General features: G+C 43.9%; 1 protein-coding gene across 1 annotated transcript; it reads left to right on the top strand.

Annotated features, from left to right (window-relative positions):
- The first annotated feature begins 1,506 nt into the window (after window positions 1-1,506).
- Window positions 1,507-19,526, top strand: LOC107108164 (nodal homolog 2-A-like). Its single transcript, XM_015408564.1, has 3 exons — window positions 1,507-1,513; window positions 17,234-18,060; window positions 19,374-19,526. Exons 1-3 carry the CDS (start codon window positions 1,507-1,509, stop codon window positions 19,524-19,526), a joined length of 987 nt encoding a protein of 328 aa, XP_015264050.1.
- The last annotated feature ends 2,808 nt before the right edge of the window (window positions 19,527-22,334 follow it).

Genomic DNA, 22,334 nt, shown 5'->3' with positions numbered 1-22,334 from the left:
GAAAATGGCTAGGTAATGGAGTCATTACTCCCTTCCTCAGAATATCACCCCTTATTGAGGTCTGGTGCTCACTGAGGTGGGAACTCAATGTCCGTTCCCCCTAAAAGTGTCTGCACGTAGAAAGCATTGAATTCAATGTTCTCCCAGACCTTTCACAAACAATGAAGCCCGAACGTTTCTTTTTAAAAAGGAGAAATTCATGTTATGCTGTATGCCTTCACTGAATGTGAACGGCTTAATATTTTGGATATGTTAATATTTGATATATGTGGATGTAAAATGTGCATATTTTATGGCCACATCAGTGAGAAAATGTATATTTAAAATTTAATATTTCAAAAGTTTTTCGACTTTATTTATATCCAGCCTTTCTCCCTAACGAGCCCCCAAAATGACTTACATTGTTCTCGTCTGCTCCGTTTTATCCTCACAACAACCCTGTGAGGTGGCTTAGGCCAAGGTCAACCAGCAAATTTATGAAAGTGATTCATTTATTCATGCTGCTCATTAGATTACCAGGAATATTTCAGTCACTAACAAATTGTGCCATGGTATCTGCTTCTGGAAGCCTACATTTTCTGTATAGTGAATCTGTAATCTCTGAGAAGACAGTGCTGTTGCCTACACAATACCTTCTCTGGAATTCTCTATGTTGCTATAGATTTGTTTTTAAAAGTTTTGATAAATAGAACAATAGAGAGCATCTGTCCCCATAAAGCAATCATACAGTATTGGAACTGTCACACCTCCCTTCTGTTGAGTGGCTTTCATCTTCAAAGAAGTGGGTGTTTAACTGTTTATTAAATCACTCACACATTAAGAGTCCCTCTGAAGTCACTGATAACTCCCATTGATATCCTTATGCTTTGATCATCACAGGAATCTTCTGAAGTACAAACCCATTTTACAGAATAAGAAGCCAAAATGCATTGCCCTAATGCCACTATGGGCAGGAGAACCAAAGTTCCAATGACTTGTTTTCCTCCTATGCAAAAAGCTGGCTTTCAGGAGCCCCAGAAAGAAAATAATGGCTTTTCCCTAACAAAAGATCAAAGGCGCTGATAACCCAATGAACCAAAAATATGGGATCCAGCATCCTTAATTCATTCAACTGGGATTTTGAAAGCAGAGTGGGCTTTGATGCTGGTTTTAACTGGAAAACATCAAAGGAAGGCCCACTGATACTGATCATATGATTATTTCATCAACAAGTGCACTTTCTTTAGTCAATTACCACAGTTTCCAATTCCAAAGCTTTCAGAGATAGTGCAAATCATGGTTAAAGACTGTCCTATTCTGTCTTAGAAATTCATCTTAAACTCTGTTCATCAAAGATTGTCACTATTCTATCTCAGAAATTAATCTTAAACTCTGTTCATCTCTTTTATATTAAAACTATTATGAAGTCTGTGGCCATTGTGTCACATATTCTTAATTTATTTCATTATTATTTATTTCATTCTCATGTACACCAGAGATAAGATAGGTGCGTCTTTGCGACAGGATATGACGGGTGAGTCATTGTTCAAGTTTCCCCTTTATGTCCAGAGAGTTACAAAGCACATCTGCTGATTCACTTACAAGGTGTTTTTTATGCAGTGTAATCTGGTAGGCTACATGTAGATATTTATTTGGTAGGATTTTGAGCAGGGCACAGTGGTCTGTGTAATTTGGTCCTAGGCCCCATACTAATGCCTTTGTGTGCATTTGTTTGCTGGGCAGCAGCTGCTGTCCATTACCTGGGGTGCTGAAAGTGTTTTTTCGTGCTATCCAGTACTATTGGTTTGACGCCTCAACCTTTCCAGACCTTCTTGGAACAAGACAGAGAAATCCTGCACCCTGAGCCCATTCCACACAGGCTACTCAATTGGCTGGATGATTAAAGTGGCCCATGGAACCTGTCAAAGCACCATTCAAGTCCACCTTGAGCTGGGGGTTATCAGATTTGGGGGGAAATACTAAGATGATACAATTGGTAAAGTGCTAGATCTGTACCTAGGAGAGAGGATTCTGGTCTTAGTTTCTGATTCCCTTTATGTTTTAAGATCACTTTGGAGGATTCACCAGAAAACTGGGTTGCCAAAATCCAGCAGCTGAGCCCCAAGAATTCTAATTGGTTCAGGGGCAGCAAAGAGATACAGTCCTCTTGCAGTCATCATAGCAAGTGTGGAACAGTAACGTTGGACAAGGACTGGGGAGACCTAGGTTTCAATCTGTACTTGCTACTAAACTTACTTGGCGATCATGGACCAGTCATCATCTTGACCTAACATGCCTCATACAGTTGTTGTAAGGCTACAGTGGAGAAAGGGGGAAACCCTGGATGCTGCTGCCATTAGCTCCCAGATAAAAAATGTACTAAATGAATACTTCCAATACAAGACTGAGCTGCTTTTCACTCTATTTTCCAAATGCAAAAGATTTCAGCACAGATATAAAAAGACGACTTTCAGTTAGGGCTGCAAATTCTGGCTTGGGAAATTCCTGGAGATTTGGGGATAGCAAGTCTGGGAAGGCTTCTCTCCACAGATTTATATCTTGCTTTGTTTCCATCCCTGAAACAAAATTATCCATTCTTGCTTGCTAAATTGTATATCTGGTGAATACTTCACTGTGGAGGTGGGTAAATGGTCTGCCCCAAGGCCAAAGAGAAACAGCAGGCAGGATGTCATCAAAAACCTTCTTTAATGTGAAGAATAGCGAGGCAGGGAACTGTCTTTTTCTATTCAAGGAGCAACTCTGAAAAATTTTGCAGGTCCCACCCCTGATCAATTGGCCTTTAAGCTAGACGTTGTGAACCAACAAGGACATTTCTTGCCATCTCCAGCACAAAATGCCTTCCAGTCAAAGGGCAGGGTTGCTGAGAACTGTGATCAGGGCCTTCTGAGCTGGGGCCCTCTATAATCAGCCTTCTGAGATCTGACTTAACTTTTCTCTTAAACTTCCTTTTTAAAATATAGCTGATATGGTCCCCACTCTATTGTTTGGAAGACCCAAGAGGGTGGGGGTCTCTGTGGGATACTCCAGAATGCCATGCGCCCATTGAAAAGACCCTTATGAATATGTGGCAGGAACCAGTGACAAAGGAGGACATAATTTAAAATCAGAGTTCTCAGACTGCTACTAAGTAGTAGACAACTCACTGAAAATGTCGAGACAGTGTGTGACTGCAATAAAGAAGGCCAATGCTATGCTGGGGATTATTAGGAAGGGTATTGAAAACAGATCAGTCAATATCATAATGCCCCTATATAAATCAATGGTGAGACCTCATTTGGAATACTGTGTGCAATTCTGGTCACCACACCTTAAAAAGGATATCATAGCTTTCGAAAAATGCAGAAAAGGGCAATTCGAATGATAAAAGGGTTGGAACACTTTCCCTATGAGGAAAGGTTAAGGCGCTTAGGGCTCTTTCACTTAGAGAAACAACGACTGAGGGGTGACATGACTGAGGTTTATAAGATTATGCATGGGAAAGAGCAGGTAGAGAAAGAGGTACTTTTCTCCCTTTCTCACAATATAAGAACTCGTGGGCACTCCATGAAACTGCTGAGCGGTTGGGTTAGAATGGATAAAAGGAAGTACTTCTTCACCCAAAGAGTGATTAACACTTGGAATTCACTGCCACAGGAAGTGGTGGTGGCTACAAGCATGGACAGCTTCAAAAGGGAATTAGATAAGCATATGGAGCAGAGGTCCATCAGTGACTATTAGCCACAAGGTATAGATAGGGACTCTGGGGCAAGTGATGCTCTGTCATCTTGGTGCTTGGGGGGGGGGAGTCAACAGTGGGAGGGCTTCTAATGTCCTGGCCCCACTGGTGGACCTGCTGATGGCACCTGGTATTTCTGGCCACTGTGTGATACAGAGTGTTGGACTGGATGGGCCTTTGGCCTGATCCAACATTGGCATCTCTTATGTTCTTATGTTATGTTCTTACTGCTAAAGTCTGACACCCTCTGAGAGCTTTCCAAGGGATGCTATTATCAATAATATCAATTCAGGCAGAGAATCTCCCTGGTATCTGATGAAGTGAGATGTAACTCACAGAGGTTTATAGCCTGGAAATTTTTGTTGGTCCTGAAGGTGCTACAGAAATAGAATTTTGCTCTGCTACACCCCACTAACACGGCTTCCCAGCAAAAACTATCAACAGTCCAGCTACTCACAGAGGTGTTTGTAAATCTATTTGCTTATCAAACTGCTGTTGAATAATGATGAACACTTGCCAGCTGAGGCATTTAACCCTGGAAAGACTGATGTTGCAAGCAAAGGAGTGAAATAGGAGCTCTTGAGAAATTTGCATTTAGTTTCAGTCTTTGATCATTCCAAGCAGACTCTGCTTGGGCAAGAAATCTAATCCCATTGGGGGAGCTGTTCTTCAGGTGTTCTCTGAGGAGTTTCTTTCAGATTCTCCATTTGAAACAGAAACTACTGAGGTTCACTGTGTCGAGGCTACAGGCTCCCTGTAGACGGATAAGGCAACCATCCATTCCTTAATCCTATACTTTTGCAGAGAAGCCATGTTTGTGCAGAATATTTCTCTTTAAATCCTTGAAGCATTTGAAAAATCCTCTGGCCAGAAGTGGATTTCTGTGACTGCCTAGTGAAGATCTGGTGATTGAATCTGAAGAAGTAGGCTCTAGTAAACCAAAGTCTATGCTGGAATAAAACTGTGTTCATCTTTAAAGAAAAGATCTTGCCACTGTGGTGCCTGCCCTGGTAACAGGTAGAATAGATTACTGAAATGTCCTGTATGTGGGGCTGCCCTTGAAGACTGTCCAGAAGCTACAGATAATACAGAATGCTGGGGCCAGAATATTGGCTGGAATGGGTCATAGGGACCATATCACTCCAGTCTTATTCCCGCTACACTGGCTTCCAATTTGTTTCCAGGCTCAATTCAAAATGCTGATTTAGACCTTTAAAGCCCTGTACCGTCTGGGACCAACATACCTTAAGAACTGCCTCCTCCCTTATTAACCTACCCATGCACTCCTGTCAGCTTTGGAGGTCACACTTTGGTTGCCCCTGCCATTTGAACTCTGGGCACTGCTCCATGCCGGCCATGGTAGTGGAGGACTTGGAGCAGCTCCCAGACACCAGCACCACTGCACTTGGGGTCAAAGGTAGTTGGCAAAACCTCAAGACACTAAGTCTGGCAATGTGGGGGGGGGGGTCTTTCAGGCTCCCCCACTTGTGTGTGCGTATATACATATGTATATGAGGAAAATGTATATAAGGCTATATAGATCCAAAAATATATTCCAATCATGCATTTAAAAAATCAATTTCTTACAAAGATTAAAGCTTACCCATTTCCCATTATCTGTATCTTTTTATACCAGTCCATAGTTCTTATGGAATTTTCCATTATAATTACGGAATTTTCATTATAAGCATTTGTAGAAGATGCTATGATATTTAATCACGTGACAAAACATGAATTTAGAGCATCCGGGATGAGAAAGACTGGGTTTAAAAAAAGAGAGATGATCCTAGACATTTACCAACAACTCTCAAACTATCTGCTTTTCTTGTATATGGATGGTGTCAGATTGCTGTTCTCAAAGCATATGAGACCCTCGGAGATGTGTTTGTGAGGAAGAGAAAGGACTGAAGCCACTTGGTGGCAGTAAAAGCCAATGCCTCCCAAAAAAACTTTGGACCTAGGGATAAGAAAACTGCAAGGCTAGAAAGTGCCTTTTAAAAAGTATCTCAAGAAAGAGTTTTCTAGTTTTTCTTTCCTCTAGAAAAAATACCTCCTTTAAAAGGGGGATTAGACAGATTCATGGAGGATAGGTCCATCAGTGGCTACCAGCCATGGTGACTAAAGGGGACTTCCATATTCAGAGGCACAAAATTTCTGAATCCCAGAGCCAGGAGGGAACATTAAAGGAAGGCTTTGGCTTCTACGCCCCTGTTGTTAGACCTCCAGAGGAACTGGTTGGTCAATATTTGAGACAGGGTGCTGGACTAGATGGACTACTGGTCTGATCCAGCAGAGCTCTTCTTATGTTCTTAAATAACCTATTAGTAATAATCTCTGTTTTGGGTAGTTTAGGGGTTACAGTGTCAGACTAAGATCTGGAAGACCCAGGTTTGAATCTCCACTCTGCCATGAAACCATGCTGGGTGATCTTGGGCTAGTCAGATGCTAAACTATCTGTGAGGATAAAACAGAGGAGAGAAGATCAATGCAAGCCACTTTGGGCTCCCGTTGGAGAGAAAAGCAAGTTATGAATAAAGTAAGTAAATAAAAAAATTGGATAGACCAATGGTGCATTGCACCTCAAAGTCAGGGTGTAGTTCTTATTAAAGCAATGGCTCTTTCATACAAAGGTGCAAACATTCAGGACAGGTTTCTTTCATCTCATCTACAGGCCACATAAGAAGCTGGCATTCTTTCCAAGATTACAAACAGAAACAAATTGCTAGGTTTCATCAGTGCTGGGAAAACACTCTTCCGTTTGAATCACCGTTTGATTGCCACTTGGAAGCAACTGGTGGGAATGAGCACTTAATATTGTTCTCAGTCGTATTGCAAGCATTGCACATATGCACTCACCTTGCTTTCCTACAGCTGTCCTTGTCTCCACTCCTTATCTGCCAACTCATCCAACAGAAAAAGAAATTAGTTAACCAGAGATGTGCCTTCTTTGATCCTGATGGGGTGTGGGTGGGTGTAAGAAGAAACTGCATGGCTTATCTCTCCCCCCATTTTGCCTCCCTGATTCCTAAAACTGCATGTTTGAAACTGGATCACACATGTTGTCCTCAGGCTGAGAGCTTGTGATCGGCCGAGTGTCACCCAGTGAGCTTCCATGGCAGACTGGGAATTCAGATCTTGCTGTTCCAGATCCCGCTCCGGCATGCTAACCACTGTACCATGCTGGCACCTCCACAGAGAATGTAGTTGGCATTATTCAAAACCTCAGTTTAGCTCTTACAGTCTTCCAGGCATTCCAGCAGCGATAGGACAAAGGGAAATGGACATATTTGCTCAGATACTGTGTGTAAAGGTATTCAGAGGGACTGCCTGCCTATCAAGTGAGGATTAAGCAAGATATGATGGAGATCATAGATCTCCCTTTGAAAGGGAAGTTACAGCCATGCAAGGGCCCAGGTTAGAGTGGAGGTGCATGGGAAGGGGAGAGGGCACTTAGCCCTTTGATTCACTAACTGAATGCCTACTCCCCTGCTACTTCAAGTGCACAAAACTGAAAAAAGTTTTAAACAGACACAACAATTTATCAATGCAGAAAATTGCACAATATACAAGAAGACATGCCAGAGTGGCGGCATGATTAAAACACCAGACTAAGATCTGGGAAGTCCAGGTTCTCTCTCCCCCTCCGCCCTGGAAGCTTGTGGGGTGACAGTTGGGCCGGTCACACTCTCTTGGCCTCATTGATCCCACAGGGTTGTTTTTATGAGAAGAAACTGAAGGAAGGGAGGATGTAGTTAGCTACTTTGGGGGCTCACTGGGGGGGGGTGAAAACAGGATACAAATAAATTTATTTAGGAAATTTCTATGCCATCTCTCTGGGGAACCTGTGCATGGTGGCTTACAAAACAGAACATAATTAAAACCACCAAACTTCTTTGAAGTTATAAAACCCACCATTCAAAACACAGCAGAGCATAAAACACTATAAAGCCTGAACCAGCTTAGAATGGGTCTTTAAACAATACAAACATAAGTAAAGTCCTGATTAAAAAGTCCATATAAAGCCGACTGACAATAAAGGGGGGGGTAGTTACCCAATAATATTCAAAAAGCTATTACTTCTGTCCCAAATGATTGCATTGGTCTTGGGGGAAGAGAAGATACGGCATCGGGATGAATGTGTTTAAAAAGAGATCTCTAAAATGCCAGAACACAGTCCACATAATACCTTTTATTAGGGCCAGCCAAATGACACATAATCATTATAACAAAGCTGTTAAATCTTCTGGATGGTTCACTCCTTTGGTAAGTCTTGAGTAAATTTCTCAGCTAAGGCCAGCCCCCACAGTTTTGGGGACTGCAAAGTGCCAGTGTGGTATAGCGGTTTGAATGCTGGACTAGAAATTGGGAGATCTTGATCTGAATCTACACTTTGCCGTGGAAGCTCGCTGGGTCAGCCTTAGGCCAATCACATCATCACAGCATGACCTACCTCACAAGATTGCTTTCAGGATAAAATGGAAGAGGGGACAAAAATATTGTGAGCCAGTTTGGGAGAGAAGTGGAGTATAAATATAGAAATAAATACAATTGGATATCAAAAGGACACCCATATTTCTAAAATGGAGCAATTCCTTGCCCTGCTGCTACTATGAAGGAATTAATTAGATTATGTGTGGTATGTTTAACAGTCCCCAGTACAGGTAGGTCCAGGGCAGGAGTAATGTCTTGTTGCATTATTTGACCAGATTTGGACTTTATTTTACACACCTGGGCACTGCCATCACAAAAGGGAAAAATATGCCTTTACCTTTAGCTCTCTGTCCTCTCTAAACCTTAAGGAATGATGGTTTGTAAATATGGCATGGTTTAATGGAGTTTAAAAAAAGGTATATTAACTTAAAGTTTAATTCTCTCATAGATGTCTGGACTTTGTGAAAAGCAGAAGAACTCCAAACAAATTACTAGGAACCTTCACTAGTTTCTGTTCTGACTTCATTTTTCTCATGCCATCTCATCTGTTTTGACTCTCAGATTTCCCAAGGTTCCACTTTGTGTAATCACAGTTTCAGAGGCGACGTGCAGCGACTAGAAACAGAGTGTTTTCCATGGGGGTGGTAGAAAGTGCTGTCTAAGTCACAGCTGACTTATGGTGACCCCGTAGGGTTTTCAAGGTGGGAGATGTTCAGAGGTGGTTTGCCATTACCTGCCTCCGTGACACAGTCCTGGTATTCCTTGGAAGTCTCTCATCCAAATACTAGCCAGGGCCAGCTTGACCCTGCTTAGCTTTCAAGATTTGATGGGATTGGGCTATCCTGGACTACCCAGATCAGGGTGCCTTTTCCAGAATGGCATATTGTTTATGGAATTAGGTTTGCTGCTGCTGTACATGGAAGTTCCCTTTAGTCATCATGGATAGTAGCTATTGGTGGACCTCCCCTTCGTGAAGCTGTCTAAACTCTTATAAAAGGCGGCCATCATGGCCGCGACTACCTTACTGGCAGTGAATCCCACCATTCCCATTACTTTGTTTTCTTGAGATTAAGGGTTTTTTTGATAGGATGTTACATTTTTATTTGTGTTAATTGATGGTTTCCCATTAGCATGAAGCCATGTGCTGAGAGATGGAATACGATCTATGAAACAAAGAAATGGACAGCAGGATTTTTAAAAAAACAACCCTGTAATTCTGTTTTGCTTTTACTAGCAACTGAACTTTGCAGTTGCTCTATTCGTGCCACACGACTGAGGGTCTGGATGAATAATTGTGGAGAAGGACCACACCCCTCCAACCATGCATGGAGGGTCTGGGCAGAGCCTACACATCTGCAAACTGTACACCTGCAGACAGATTCAGGTGGGGTAGCCATGTTGGTCTGAAGCAGCAGCACAAAGTTTGAGTCCAGTGGCACCTTTAAGGCCAACAAAGTTTGATTCAAGGTTTAAGTTTTTGTGTGCAAAGCCCACTTCTTCAGATACATGCAGGCTCTGTATGTGCAGTCAGCAGCACCTTGCAAACAAACAGATATATGTGATCAATTAACAGCTATGCAATTAACAGCAGTGACAGCTAGGCAAGAAGGTTCTCTTTGGACCTGACTGGTCAGATAACATGGGCTAGCCATTTTAAAATGCAATCCTAAACAGAGGAAACACCCCTCTAACTCCACTGAATTCCAGGGACTTGGAAGGGAGTAACTCTGTTTAGGACTGCATTGTTAGCCTGTAGCAGGGGAATAAAAAAGGGGGCACCTTGGAGGCTAACAAAATGAATTCCATCATAATTTTTCAGGAGTCAGAGCTACCTCAGATGCTTCCTGTCTGGAGTATGCTGGAATAAATGTCGTTCCTCTTGGAAATGCCTTTTGGCGGTCTGTTTTATTCTGGTCAATGACAGACACTCCCTTCACTTGGACAGGCCTTTTGCCTTACAGCAGCGTCCAGAATACAATAAATTTGAACAGTGATCGGGAAGAAGACGGGATATAAATATTTCAGATGAACAAATGAATGAATGAATTTTTAAAAAAAATGAATGAATGATCGGGCAGGATTGCCCACAGCGTCTTCCTCCTGCGCAATCCCCATTCCCTATTGAAGTCACAGTTCTCTCAGAACTCTCTCAGCCCCACCTACCTCACAGGGTGTCTGTTGTGGGGAAAGGAAGGGAAGGCAATTGTAAGCCGCTCTGAGACTCCTTAGGGAACAGAAAAGCGAGGCATAAAAACCAACTCTTTTTCTTCTGATTTAATGGGTGGGTAGAATGGAGGTTCATCCATCTGCACACATGTAAATCTCTCCAAATAGAGAAGCTGAATAGGTAAGGACCTTTCACGGCCCTTTCTTACACACCTAGGGAAATGCTAGTTGCCACTTTGGGGTCAGGAAGCAATTTTCTCCAGCCGGTTTGGCCGGGGATCCTGGAGGCGCTCTTTCCATCTTCTGGGCATGAAGCAGGGGTCACTGGGGCTGGAGGGGGGGAGGTAGTTGTTAATCTGCATTGTGTAGGGGGTTGGGCTAGATGATCCTGGAGATCCCTTCCAACTCTATGATTCTAGGATGGGGTAGTTACGGAGACTCAAAATGAAGTAATCACCAACCCAATGGGAACAAAAGGAGAACTAGCATGAAAATGTATGCGTTGGGCTCTATGACGACATCGGAGACCTGGTACCAAACCTCTAATTGACCTTAATTAAGTGAAGAGTGCAGATTGTTCTGTCTCACCAGCTCTCAGCTTTAACTTATTTTCTATCAAATGGAAATATTAAAAACTAATTGACAATTCTGTTTGGAACACACAAGTGCCTAAGGAACAACGAATAAAACCCAGGATATTACAAAAAGTTTATATGCATATACCGGAACCGTTTCTGAAATGTTTTGTTTGCATTTGAGAAAGGGCTGAACCAGGACCAGTTGCATGGGAGGGGCCGCCCAAAAACTTTCCTCTGTATCCCCTTCCAACACATTTCCCTCTTTATCTCCTCCTGAAAGCCCCCATAGCTTTCCTTGCTTCGTTAATTCTTTTTCACCCTCCAGGCAGCATACTTCTTATTTGCCGCCTTTTGTAGACTCGAGTCCACTTCCTCAGATGTAATGAGTGGATACTCACTAGGCAAACCTTTTATGAAGTATGAAAACAGTAGCAGCATCAAGGGGCCATGAACCTGTAACCCACTAAGGTCCTAATATCTGCAGGGAGAGTGGGCAGGTTCAGTCGGTTTTGACAGCGGAACTCCCACCTATGGTTATTAAGAATATGTAACTGCTGTTACTACACATGTACTTAAACACAGACATAAGAGAGGCAATGCAATACAACCTATGCACTTTAACATTTAAAATAAACTCTATAAACAAAGCATGGAGGTTTTCATATGAATCCTCATTCACTCTTGGTTGGTTGCTATTACTTCATAGCAATGAATCTTCAGGATATTACTGAATACAGATATCTTCAGGATCCACAAGGTTGCACAGAACAGAAAAAATACTAAGCACATGCAAGGGTGTAGACTTTCCAATTTCCCGGGGGAGGGGGCTGGGGCTGGGCCAGAAGCATTGCTTTGCTAGGAGCAAGGGTGGCTCCCGGGGGAGGCTGAGCACCTTCCTGAAAATTTCGGCGGAGTCTGACGCCCCGCCGCCCCCACGAAGATTAGGGTCAATACCGCCCCGCAGCCAGGAAGTTAGACTTCATCCCGCTTTGTCTCCAGAGAATTCCGGCCAAGGTACATTCTCCCCCTCTCCTGGGTCACGGGCTCGGTCGGCGAGCACCAGCTCAGGTCCGCACGGAGAGGTTGGGGGTGGGATTTGAATCTGGGTCCCGATCTGGCTCTGTCATTACTGCCCCAAGCTGCAGCAGAGACTCCTTTCTGAGAAGAGATACGCGGACCCTGTCAAGTTAAGGAAGGAGAACCGCCGAGCACTACGTTAAATGCAACTTCCAGGAAATTATTGCCTCCTCCCTGCATAACCTTTGAGATTAGAGGAGGGCGACCCTGAGATATAACTTCCCTGGAAGTTGCAACCTCCTCTAATCTCAAAGGTTATGCAGGGAGGAGGCAATAATTTCCTGGAAATTGCATTTAACGCAGTGCTCCGCGGTTCTCCTTCCTTAACTCTTTACACCTCTCAGGACTGGGATGCTGACATGCAGAACAGTTCTTTTTTTGGGGTGTGTGTGTGCGTTTGGGGTGTGCAGGGAGGAGGCAATAATTTCCTGGAAATGGCATTTAACATAGTGCTCGGCGATTCTCCTTCCTTAACTCTTTACAGCTCTCTGGTCCAGCTCTCTGGACATGCAGAACCGTTCTTTTTTTGGGGTGTGTGTGTGAGTATTTTGTGCGTTTGTGCGCGCGTGCTTGCGAGCCTGGAAGTCACGGTGATGCACAAATCTACAACTGTGATTTCTGGCGGCCTCGAGTGGGGCGTCCTCTAGTGGGGCGAGGACGTGTGAGGCACAAATCCTGAAACTGTGACTTCTGGCGACCTCTAGTGGGGCGAGGACGTTTCAGAGCGGTGGCTTGATAACCTGCCTCTGTCCTGGCCCTGGTATTCCTTGGAGGTCTCCCATCCAAGGGCCTGGCGAGATCGGGCTTGCCTGGACTATCCTGCCGACCCTGGTTAGGACCTGAGGAGATTGGGCTTCCCTGGACTAGCCAGGTCAAGGGCATTCAGATCAGTTCTGGGACTGGACCATTCTTTAATGAGCCTCAAGATTCTGCACTGGATGTCCACCCCCACCCCCCCAAACTGTAGAGGATTCTCAGGTTAGAACTGTGGCATGCCAGGGACTAGCAATCTATTCCACTAGCAATCTGTTTCACTACTCTTCTTCTGAAAGGGTATGCTGTGATAGTCACTGTCTCACACCTTAACCTACCTGACAGGGCTGTTGTGAGAATAAAATGACAGAGGAGAGAGGCACGTATGCTATCCTTTGATGAACACAAGGACAGTTATTAAAGAACTATGTTTAGGGGTTGCCAACAACCTGGAGAAAAAATGTCCAGTCATATTAATGGAGGCTTAATGCTTGAAAATGGGCAGGTGAGGTAACCCTCTATTAAAAGAGCACTTTTTTCTCTAGGCTGTTGGTAAATCTACCTACAATATGTATTTGGTGCCAGGTAAGTCTCTGTGTGGAAGCATTTAAAAAGAAAAGGTAGGGTTTCTTTCCTCTCTTTGGCTTCATCCTGTCAGATGACCAAAAACTAGGGGAACATTCAGGTCATGAGGTCAATAACCCACTACCTACCCTGCTGTTTGAAGTGAAAAATGTTTTTGAATTAGGTGACAATTGATGGAATTTTGTCAAAAGAGTTAAAGCGTTTATAAGTGGCCTTTTCATCATTTGAGTATCATTTACTTTGCCATTCTGTGTGATGAAGTACTCTGCGTGATCCAGAAACTAGCATGTGCCTTCTGCAGTAAAAGTCAGTCACATTTTGTGCATGCACATAAAGGCTTATACCCGAAATTAAACTTTGTTGGTCTTAAAGGGGCCACTGGACTCAAACTTTGTTCTATTGCACAAAGAGAGTTAAGTAGTCGACTCCCAACCCCCTCCCCCTATACACCTATAAAGCCCTGAACAATATTCCTGTCAGCCTGATACAAACTTGTAACATCCACGCCTCAGCATCCCATACCATCCAATACATACAATCATATCAGCTGTGGGAGGGAAATGTATTTTAATTGTGAAATAACATCAACACAACATTTCAGAGGAGTAGCTGTGTTTTTTGCCCCCAAATTAAACAGAAGTCCACTGGAACCTTTTAGATTAACAAAATCTATAATTTTTGTGCATTGTGAGTTCATGCACTGGATCTACAGCTGAGCCAGGTCCCCTCGGACTTCTAGGCCTTGGTTGTCAGAATTGCCTTGACTTGGGTCCTAATACCAGTCCTTCCCTTTTAAATTGCGCCCCCCTGTGGCTGCAATCTATTTAAAAATTATCAAGAAAATCACACCACGAGATATAACTCAGACCTCTGCCTTCAGTGGGAAGACAGAAGGCAACATTTTGGGTCTTTTAAAATTAGCCATAAATTGCTCACTGAAAGGATGAGAGAAGGTGAGGGTAGGTGAAAGAGAAGACAACACCACAACTTCCACAAAATGCTGCCAACTCTGGTAAGGATTGCGGGTCTCAGAAAGGCCAAAACAATGTTTGTATGTTCGCAATTTGGGTTATAAGGTCTCTCAGAAGACACAGGAGATACGAACTTCTTCACCATGTATACATGTGAATGTGGATTTGCTCCCTTTTGCTTTCTTTCTCACAAGTGCCGAAAATGATTGTACACAGACAATACCAGCACTTTCTCCTCAGTATTTTGTCAGCACTTCAAAAGCTTTAATGGGTGTGAACTTTTTCCAAGCATTCTACAAAGGCTTTTATATCAAAAGAACTGGCGGGTGTTAGTGGACAAAAGAACAATGAAATGTAATGAGAGTTAGATCCCTCTGGTCTTTTTATCATCCATGATCTAATTAACCAATTAACTAATGGTATGTGTTGATGATTATCTTGAAGGCCTATAGCTTTATTTTTCTCCTTTAGCACAACTCCTTAGCCCCCCCATCACTGAAATTAAGTCTAAGCACCTGGAACAAAAAGGGAAACAGGCTCTTTTCCTGTTTATCTCACTCTCTCCTTCCTTTATTACTTATTATTTTAGATTTTTATCCCGCCTTGCCTGCGCATGCAGGCTCAAGGCGGTGTACATAGATTAAAATGCCATAAAATACAAATGCATACACTGGGACAAGGGCAGCCCCATGTAGAGAGCGTTGCAGTAGTCCAATCTCGAGGTGACTATTGCGTGGATCACCATTGCCAGGTCATTGCATTCGAGGAAGGGAACCAACTGCCTAATCAGCCTTAGATGGTAAAAGGCTGCCTTGGCAGTGGCTGCTACCTGGGCCTCCATTGTTAAGGAGGCATCCAAGAGCACTCCCAAACTCCTAACCTCCGGCGCTGGCACCAATAGCACCGCATCGAAGGTTGGTAGTGGGATCCCTAATCCTGAGCTGGTCCGACTTAGGCACAGGACCTCCGTCTTCGTCAGATTCAATTTCAATCGCCTCAGTCTCAGCCAGCCCACCACATCCTGAAGCACCCGATCCAGGTCCTCTGGGGTAGAGTCGGACTGGTCGCCCAGCAACAGATAACTCGTATCTCTGGTGTCATATTTTAGTCTGTTTTAAAAGTTTTATCATTTTAATAGTGCCATAGCAAACAAAAAAAGAAAAAGTGAATGACTACTATACTAATATAATACTATAAGTATTGTACGTTTTGGGAACCAATGCAATGTAGTGGTTAGAGTATCAGACTAGGAACTGGGAGACACAAGTTCATATCCACTCCCTGCCATGGAAACTTGCTGGGTGACCTTAGGCCAGTCACACACACTTAGCATAACCTACCTCGTAGGGTTGTTGTGGGGATAAAATGGAGAGGAAAATCACGAAAGCTGCTTGGTGTCCCCATTGAGGAGAAGCTGTGGTGTAAATGAAGTAATTCACCTGTATATATAAGTTGCTTCTAAACTACTGTAAGTGGGGACCCCTCTTCCTTTTCTATAGCGCCATGCACATTCATGTCTGCATAGATATAAATAGTTGCTTGTGCAGGTGGTGTGGAGGTGATGCTGCCAGATACCACAGGGGTCACTGTGTGTGTTTGGGGGGGTATTTGTAAATTTCCTGCATTGTGCAGGGAGTTGGACTAGATGACCCTGGGGGTCCCTTCCAACTCTATGATTCTATGATTCTCTGAATTAATTTTCTAGATTGTGGATTTCTTTTGGCTGTAAATTGCAAAGGCTGTCAATGCCCCTTGTCCAGAGAGAACGAACGGGATTTAAATGCATAATTATGCCATTAAGCCCATCTGATTTCAGTGGGACTTCAGCTCTGTTAAGATTCTCTTGCCTTATGTCAAAAGTATGTTTCTCAAAAAGAAGTAGGCCTTGGAAAGGAAGTATTCTTTTTACATTATTAGTATATTCAGATTGCATCCTGCAATATGTGACAGCCAGCGTGGTACAGTGGTTAGAGTGTCAGGCTGGGATATGGGGGACCCAGGTTTGAATCCCCCCTCTGCCAAGGAAGTTCACTGGGTGACCTGCTAGGGAGAAAGGTGGGGTATAAATAAAGTTTACTTGCCTTGGGAAACCTTGATTAGGTGGAAAGGTGGCATAAAAATATACTAAGTAAAATAAATAATAAATGTGTATGTTCTTGGCTGCCACTGGGAACTAAGAATTGTTAAAATGTTTAAAATATTTGCATAACACTTAACAGTTTTAAATGCAAGAATAATAAGATTATTATTAGGATAAATAATTAATAAAAATAGTTGTTAATAATAGGCTATTATCATTCCCATTGGTAAATCCAGTTAGCATTCTGCTACAATAGGATATGCTTGCCTATGGAACAGTTCAGTCATGGCTAACTTTGGGTAGGTTGGCGCCTGCTTTTGAAGTGCCCTTAGAATCCTTCCCTAGAATTTGCTGCAATTTACAATATGTTAAATTTAACCTTTTCCTTATGAAGTACATTAAACGGAGAGATAATGGCATGCCCATGGCTAGCGATCATGCCTTTTCACTGGCCAAGAACTTAGCAATGACTCCCAAATTCAAATCCAGGTGTGCAGAGAGATTTTTTTAAAAGTCAAAAAACTGCTTTGGAGAGGTAGGTTTATGGAGTCAGAGATGCCAGCCGGTCATCACTATGCATGGAGTAGTAAACAGGTAAAACCATCTTGAGTTTAATCTGGAAAGGAGGCTGTATGAACAAAAGGCTGCTAGAATAGAGTGGTCCCCCTCTCAGAATGCATGTTACCATGCTCTTATGCTCCATGGGTCCAGAAGCATACACTGGCCTTCATAGGTTCCCACACTGGAATCTTTCTGTTCGATCTCTCAGTAAACACTGCTTGGTGTCCAAAGACTGATAAGAAGCTTTAAAGTGTTAAGCCATTGCTTTTCTCCACTCAAGCCCTTTCCCCCAATGTTCTTTTTTCCTACCTTCCAGGTTCTTTCCAGATTGACGATCAGTGGTGCTTCTTTTTTGACATGACCTCCATTTCCAGCAACCACGAAGTGAGATTGGCAGAGCTCCGGGTTCATCTGCTGCCCTTCTCTCAGGCAAGAAACGTCACTGTGAGCATCTACCATAGCCACAGGCACACCTGTCATGAGAATCAGACCTGCACAGACAAACTCTTCCTTGGCTCCTTTATCAGCTCTTCCTCCTTCAGCCATTCTCCCTGGAAGGTATTTAACATCACCAGCATGCTCCGCTTCTGGCTCCACCAAGTTGTGATTTCTAGTGATGATAAGGACGATCCAGATGTTCAGAACTGGGAGGAGGAGGACCCTTCTGAGAACAACGATGTAGGAGCAGCCAGCTTGTTCCAGGATAAATCTGGGCATAATGACGCCAGCGAGTCACAGTGCGGTATGGTGACCCACAGTGTGGCCGATAGAGTCTTTCTTGTTATCTTTTCCAAAGATAAGTTCTCAGCTGCTTCCTCTCCTGCTCCGAGTCTCATCAGGACGGTGGAGATGTCAAAGCACGTCATGTTGGACAACAACACTTCCAAAGAAATCGGGGGCCGGCGGCATCGGCGGAACAGAAAGCAAAAGCAAAGGATTAAAGAGACTGATCAGTCCACCGCCAGCTTTGGAGAGGAAGGCCGATCTCTGTGCAAGAGAGTAGATATGATGGTGGACTTTGAACAGACTGGCTGGGGAAGCTGGATTGTGTACCCCAAGAAGTTCAACGCATACCGCTGCGACGGAGACTGCCCATCACCTGTGGATGAGACCTTCAAGCCAACCAATCATGCATATATTCAGGTAGGAGGCAACTACACTTCATGGGTATTTTTTGCAGCCTTTGGGAGGCGGAAAATGGGTCTGCAAAAGTATAGGGAAGGAGAAATTTAATGATGGCTGAGAGTCCACACCAGACAAAACACTGGAAGTTCCATATTCAAATCTTCCTGGCCTTTTAAAAAGGGAAATAGCTGCTGCATAGGACTCTAGTTTAGATCATGGCCAGAATGCTGGGGAGGAGGAGGTTAAGCTTCACCACACACTGTTTTGCCCATTAAAGTTGACCCTTCAGCCCAGTCGTGTTGTTAATGCTGGAATGGGGGAAAAGTTTGTCACTTTGCTGGAGTCTCTCCCCCCCCCTTTCTGGACACCCCTAGATTGGCAGTGAAATCACTTAAGGGAGAAGGATTGCATTTATTCATTTTGTACTTTATTTACTTTGCCCTTGCTCCACAGAGGTCAGGGTGAAATAAATAGTTCTCTGCCCTTCTCCATTTTATTCTCATCTGTACCTACGTACAACTTATGATGACCCCAGCAAGGGGTTTTCAAAGCAAGTGAGAAGCAGAAATGATGTGCCGTTGCCTTCCTCTGTGGAGCCTTCCATGAAAGTTCCGACCCTGCTTAGTTTATGAGACTGGGCTATACCATATCATTCCACATGCTTTTAATCCTCAAAACGTAGTCCAATTTGCTATAATACCTGAATGCAGAAACATGAGCAAGATGGGGTCTCTCTCCTCCCCACAAATTAAGATTCTAAACAGAAATTAAACCACAGTTGTAAATTCCAGTTTCTGGAGATGAAACAAGATCCAGTTGATCTTGGTGTGTACATTTGGATTACCACAGTTGTAAATTCCAGTTTCTGGAGAGGAAACAAGATCCAGGTGTGTACATTTGGATGCCCTGATGAATTGGGGTTTAATTCAAGGCTTCTCAAATCAGAAAGACCTTCAATCATTCCCCATTCAGGGGAAGGGGGCTTGGATAGAGTGAGTAAACAAGATGAGGGCTGTCAGAGCTGTCTAAACGTGGCACGTGGCTGAGACCTGAACACACATTAATGCCTTATACTATGTCAGACTGTTGGTCTCTCAAGATCAGTACTATTTAGTCCGACTGGCAGTGGCTTTCCAAGATCTTATGTGGGGGTCTTTCACATCACTTCTTACATGATTCTTTTAACTGGAGAGGTAGGCAAAACAAGTGTTTTGCCGCTGAGCCATGATCCTGTCTCCATTTGACTGGGAGTCTGTCCTTTAGTAATCTCTTAATATTTATACGACTTCTTGCAGCTAATGTGCTATTTCCCCTTCCTTTGTTCCTCACAGAGTTTGCTGAAGTTATACCAGCCCCATCGAGTGCCTTGCCCAGCCTGTGCCCCAGTCAAAATGAGCCCACTGTCCATGTTGTACTATGAGAAAGGGGAGGTGATGCTGCGTCATCATGAAGACATGATCATAGAGGAATGTGGCTGCAACTGATGTTTGGGGGACTTCCTTGGCTGACTGATCAACAGGCCTTCTAGACAAGAGCTCCCCAAGACCCTCTCCTCTTGCCACAGACACTGAGGGCGGGACAGATATCAGTTCAGAGCATCGTATCTACAACAAAAGGGACTCCTCACCACATGGAGCTCAAGCTGTTTCTCTGGCCCTTCTAGGATTTTATCCACAGACTGAATATCAGAGGAGAAGGCAGAAGGGCAGGGTTGTGGTAGGGACACCTCTTTCACACAAGAACCTGCCCTGAAGTGGATCCTCCCAGAAATGTGGTCCCACAGGCCATCCACTATTAAGAATGAAATGTCCTTGTTCCTGCGTACAGAGATTCTCAGGGTGTACATTGACAGTGCTGTATTTTGTACAGAACACATAGGCAAATGGTTGATTCTAAGGTCTCTTAGAGTGGCAGGCCCACCGACAACCTCCAGTGTTGAAAAAGTGGTCGATAAAGACCTTGGCATTAATTAGCTATGGTGATTTTAAGGAGGCCGTGAAATACTGCCTGAGGTGATTAAAGGTGCTCAAGATATGGGGGTTGCCTGTGAGTCCCCCAATGGGCTGAGGTGTGTGGCTTTGCAGGGCAGTAAAGTTTGGGATTGTGGCAAAGAGTTACAGGAATGATACAGATAACGAAAGAGATAATGTTTGTAGGAGAGGCCATTGGCCTCCTGGTGGTGTCTGAGAAGCAGCAGGAACGGTGTTAAGATGGCTCTTGACGTTGTTGCAGTTAGGGTCTGTAGGCCCAAGTTTTATAATATATAAATAAAGCTGTTAAGTTCCTTCCCAGGAGACTGGGATCAGTTCTTTGGGGAACCAGGAGGATTTTCTTAAGTTCCCATTATAACAGGGATCGCTGACTCATCAGGAAGAACCTAATGTCTTATCCAACCCAACTTCCTGCTGGCAGCAGAAATGCTCCTGAAAGCACCTTAAACAGAACTATGCATCTCCAAAGATCCTGAAAATGACCACAAAAGATCCTTTCCAGCTGCATGGATGGCAACAAATCCAGCCAAATTGTCGTTTAACTTGCTCTTAAAGACTTCTGGTGGTAGACTTCACAACTCCAGACAAACTGTTTGGGTGCTAGCAGTGGAAATTTTACTTAAAGCATCATAAAGGAAAATTCTCCAACCAGCTATAGAGATAGAACTAGAAATGACCATGAGAGATTATCTCCTCTACCATCTTCTCCATTCTGTTCTTTCAGTGGTAAAGGTTCTACCCCAAATATAGTCGGCTTTTTCTAGGCCAAACCTCTTCCTGTGCATTTTGAATGCCCACTGCTGGTCCAGTAGGTTTCAGATTGGTTAGGATGGAACACAGGTTTGGCTGCAATCAAACATCACTTCTATTTGTTCATGATGGGAAGCATTCAATTTGCTGAGACATCTGAAAGCTGGTGGTGCAAACTGGAGTTTGTTTACTCCCCACAAACCAAGATTCTAAACCGTGGTTTAATCCCAGTTTAAAATCTCAGATGGGGAGGGGGAAAAACAAACTTCTGTTAGTCTTACGGTCTGCATTTGGGTGTCATGGCTTACTGGTGTTTGTCGCTAGATCTCTATACGTGATCACCTTTTCCACATTCAGTCAGAAAGCAGAGAGCAGGCACATGTGCATTGGGCTCGGTCCTACTGCTTCCCTCTGCTGTGCTTTGTGAGCGCAACATCTATGTATGCAGGAAGTGTATACACATACCCCCCTCTCCATGATCAGGGATGCTGCTTTTCAAACGTTTCTGATTAGTGGGATGGCAGCTATGAGTGTACACTTCTTCCGAGCATTGGCGTCGAACTCACAGGTTGGCCATCACAAGGGCAAGTCCAGAGCAGTTGCTCTCCCCCTCTGTGCATTGCCTGAATGGAAGGAGCTGTCCTGTGAAAAAAGGCTACAGCTGATTAGTGCTCAGTGAAAGTGGAATTTCCCTTGTGTTGGGTGAAGGAGGCGGCAAAGAGGAGTGTGAACCCCCCCCCCCCAAAAAAACCCAGGGTTTGTGCAAAGGGCACGGATGTCCAAAAGTACCCACAATTCACAGAGCATACCATGTTACTGATCTCCATTGTGTTTTAAATACAAGCTTAATTCTTTCAGTCTTTCCTTTGGGGTTATTAAGAATTCTGCACAGTTGAAGTGTGGATGAAAATAAAAGCAATTTTCCAAGGATGTCTGCTGTGCTATTTATTCACATTAAAACAACAGAAACCTTTTGCTGCTGGCTGACAGTTCTCTTCACACATCAGCTGATGTGAGTCCTAACCCACCAACATTTATGCCATAATCTGGCAGCCTTTAAAGTACCACAAGACTCCTATTGGGTTCCCCCCCCCTGCAACATTCCTCTGCCTTTCTCCCTTTCAACAATCCTGTATCTCATCCAGATTCCAAGGGCCTGACAGTGCCTCAGGTCACGCTCTTAACCTGGGATTTTTTTGTGTACTGTGACTGAGAAGAAACCCTCACCCCCTGGGGGGGGGGGCTGGACATCATCTGAGGTGGGAATTCAGACACCTGTCCGTGGTTCAGCTGTGGGAGTTGTGGGGGGGGGAGTGAAATGCCCTGCCAGATCATTCATGCTCATAAACAGCTCCTTCAACATTCTCCCAAGGAGAAGACAGAGAGTTGAGTTAAGGGTCACTTCACAGGACAGGCTGCCACAGGAAGACCCAGTGTGAATGACCCAAGTCCCTAATCACCAGAAAGAGGGCATATTGTCTAAACAAGTCCAGTGGTGCCTTCAGAACTATTTATTCCAGTAAATAGCCTTCAACAACATATTTATTCCAG

The sequence above is a fragment of the Gekko japonicus genome, unplaced genomic scaffold (assembly GCF_001447785.1).
Source record: "Gekko japonicus isolate JY-2015 unplaced genomic scaffold, Gekko_japonicus_V1.1 scaffold1377, whole genome shotgun sequence".
Classification (NCBI taxonomy): domain Eukaryota; kingdom Metazoa; phylum Chordata; class Lepidosauria; order Squamata; family Gekkonidae; genus Gekko; species Gekko japonicus.
The sequence above is the reverse complement of the archived record's forward strand: the minus strand, read 5'-3'. Positions and strand labels throughout refer to the sequence as shown.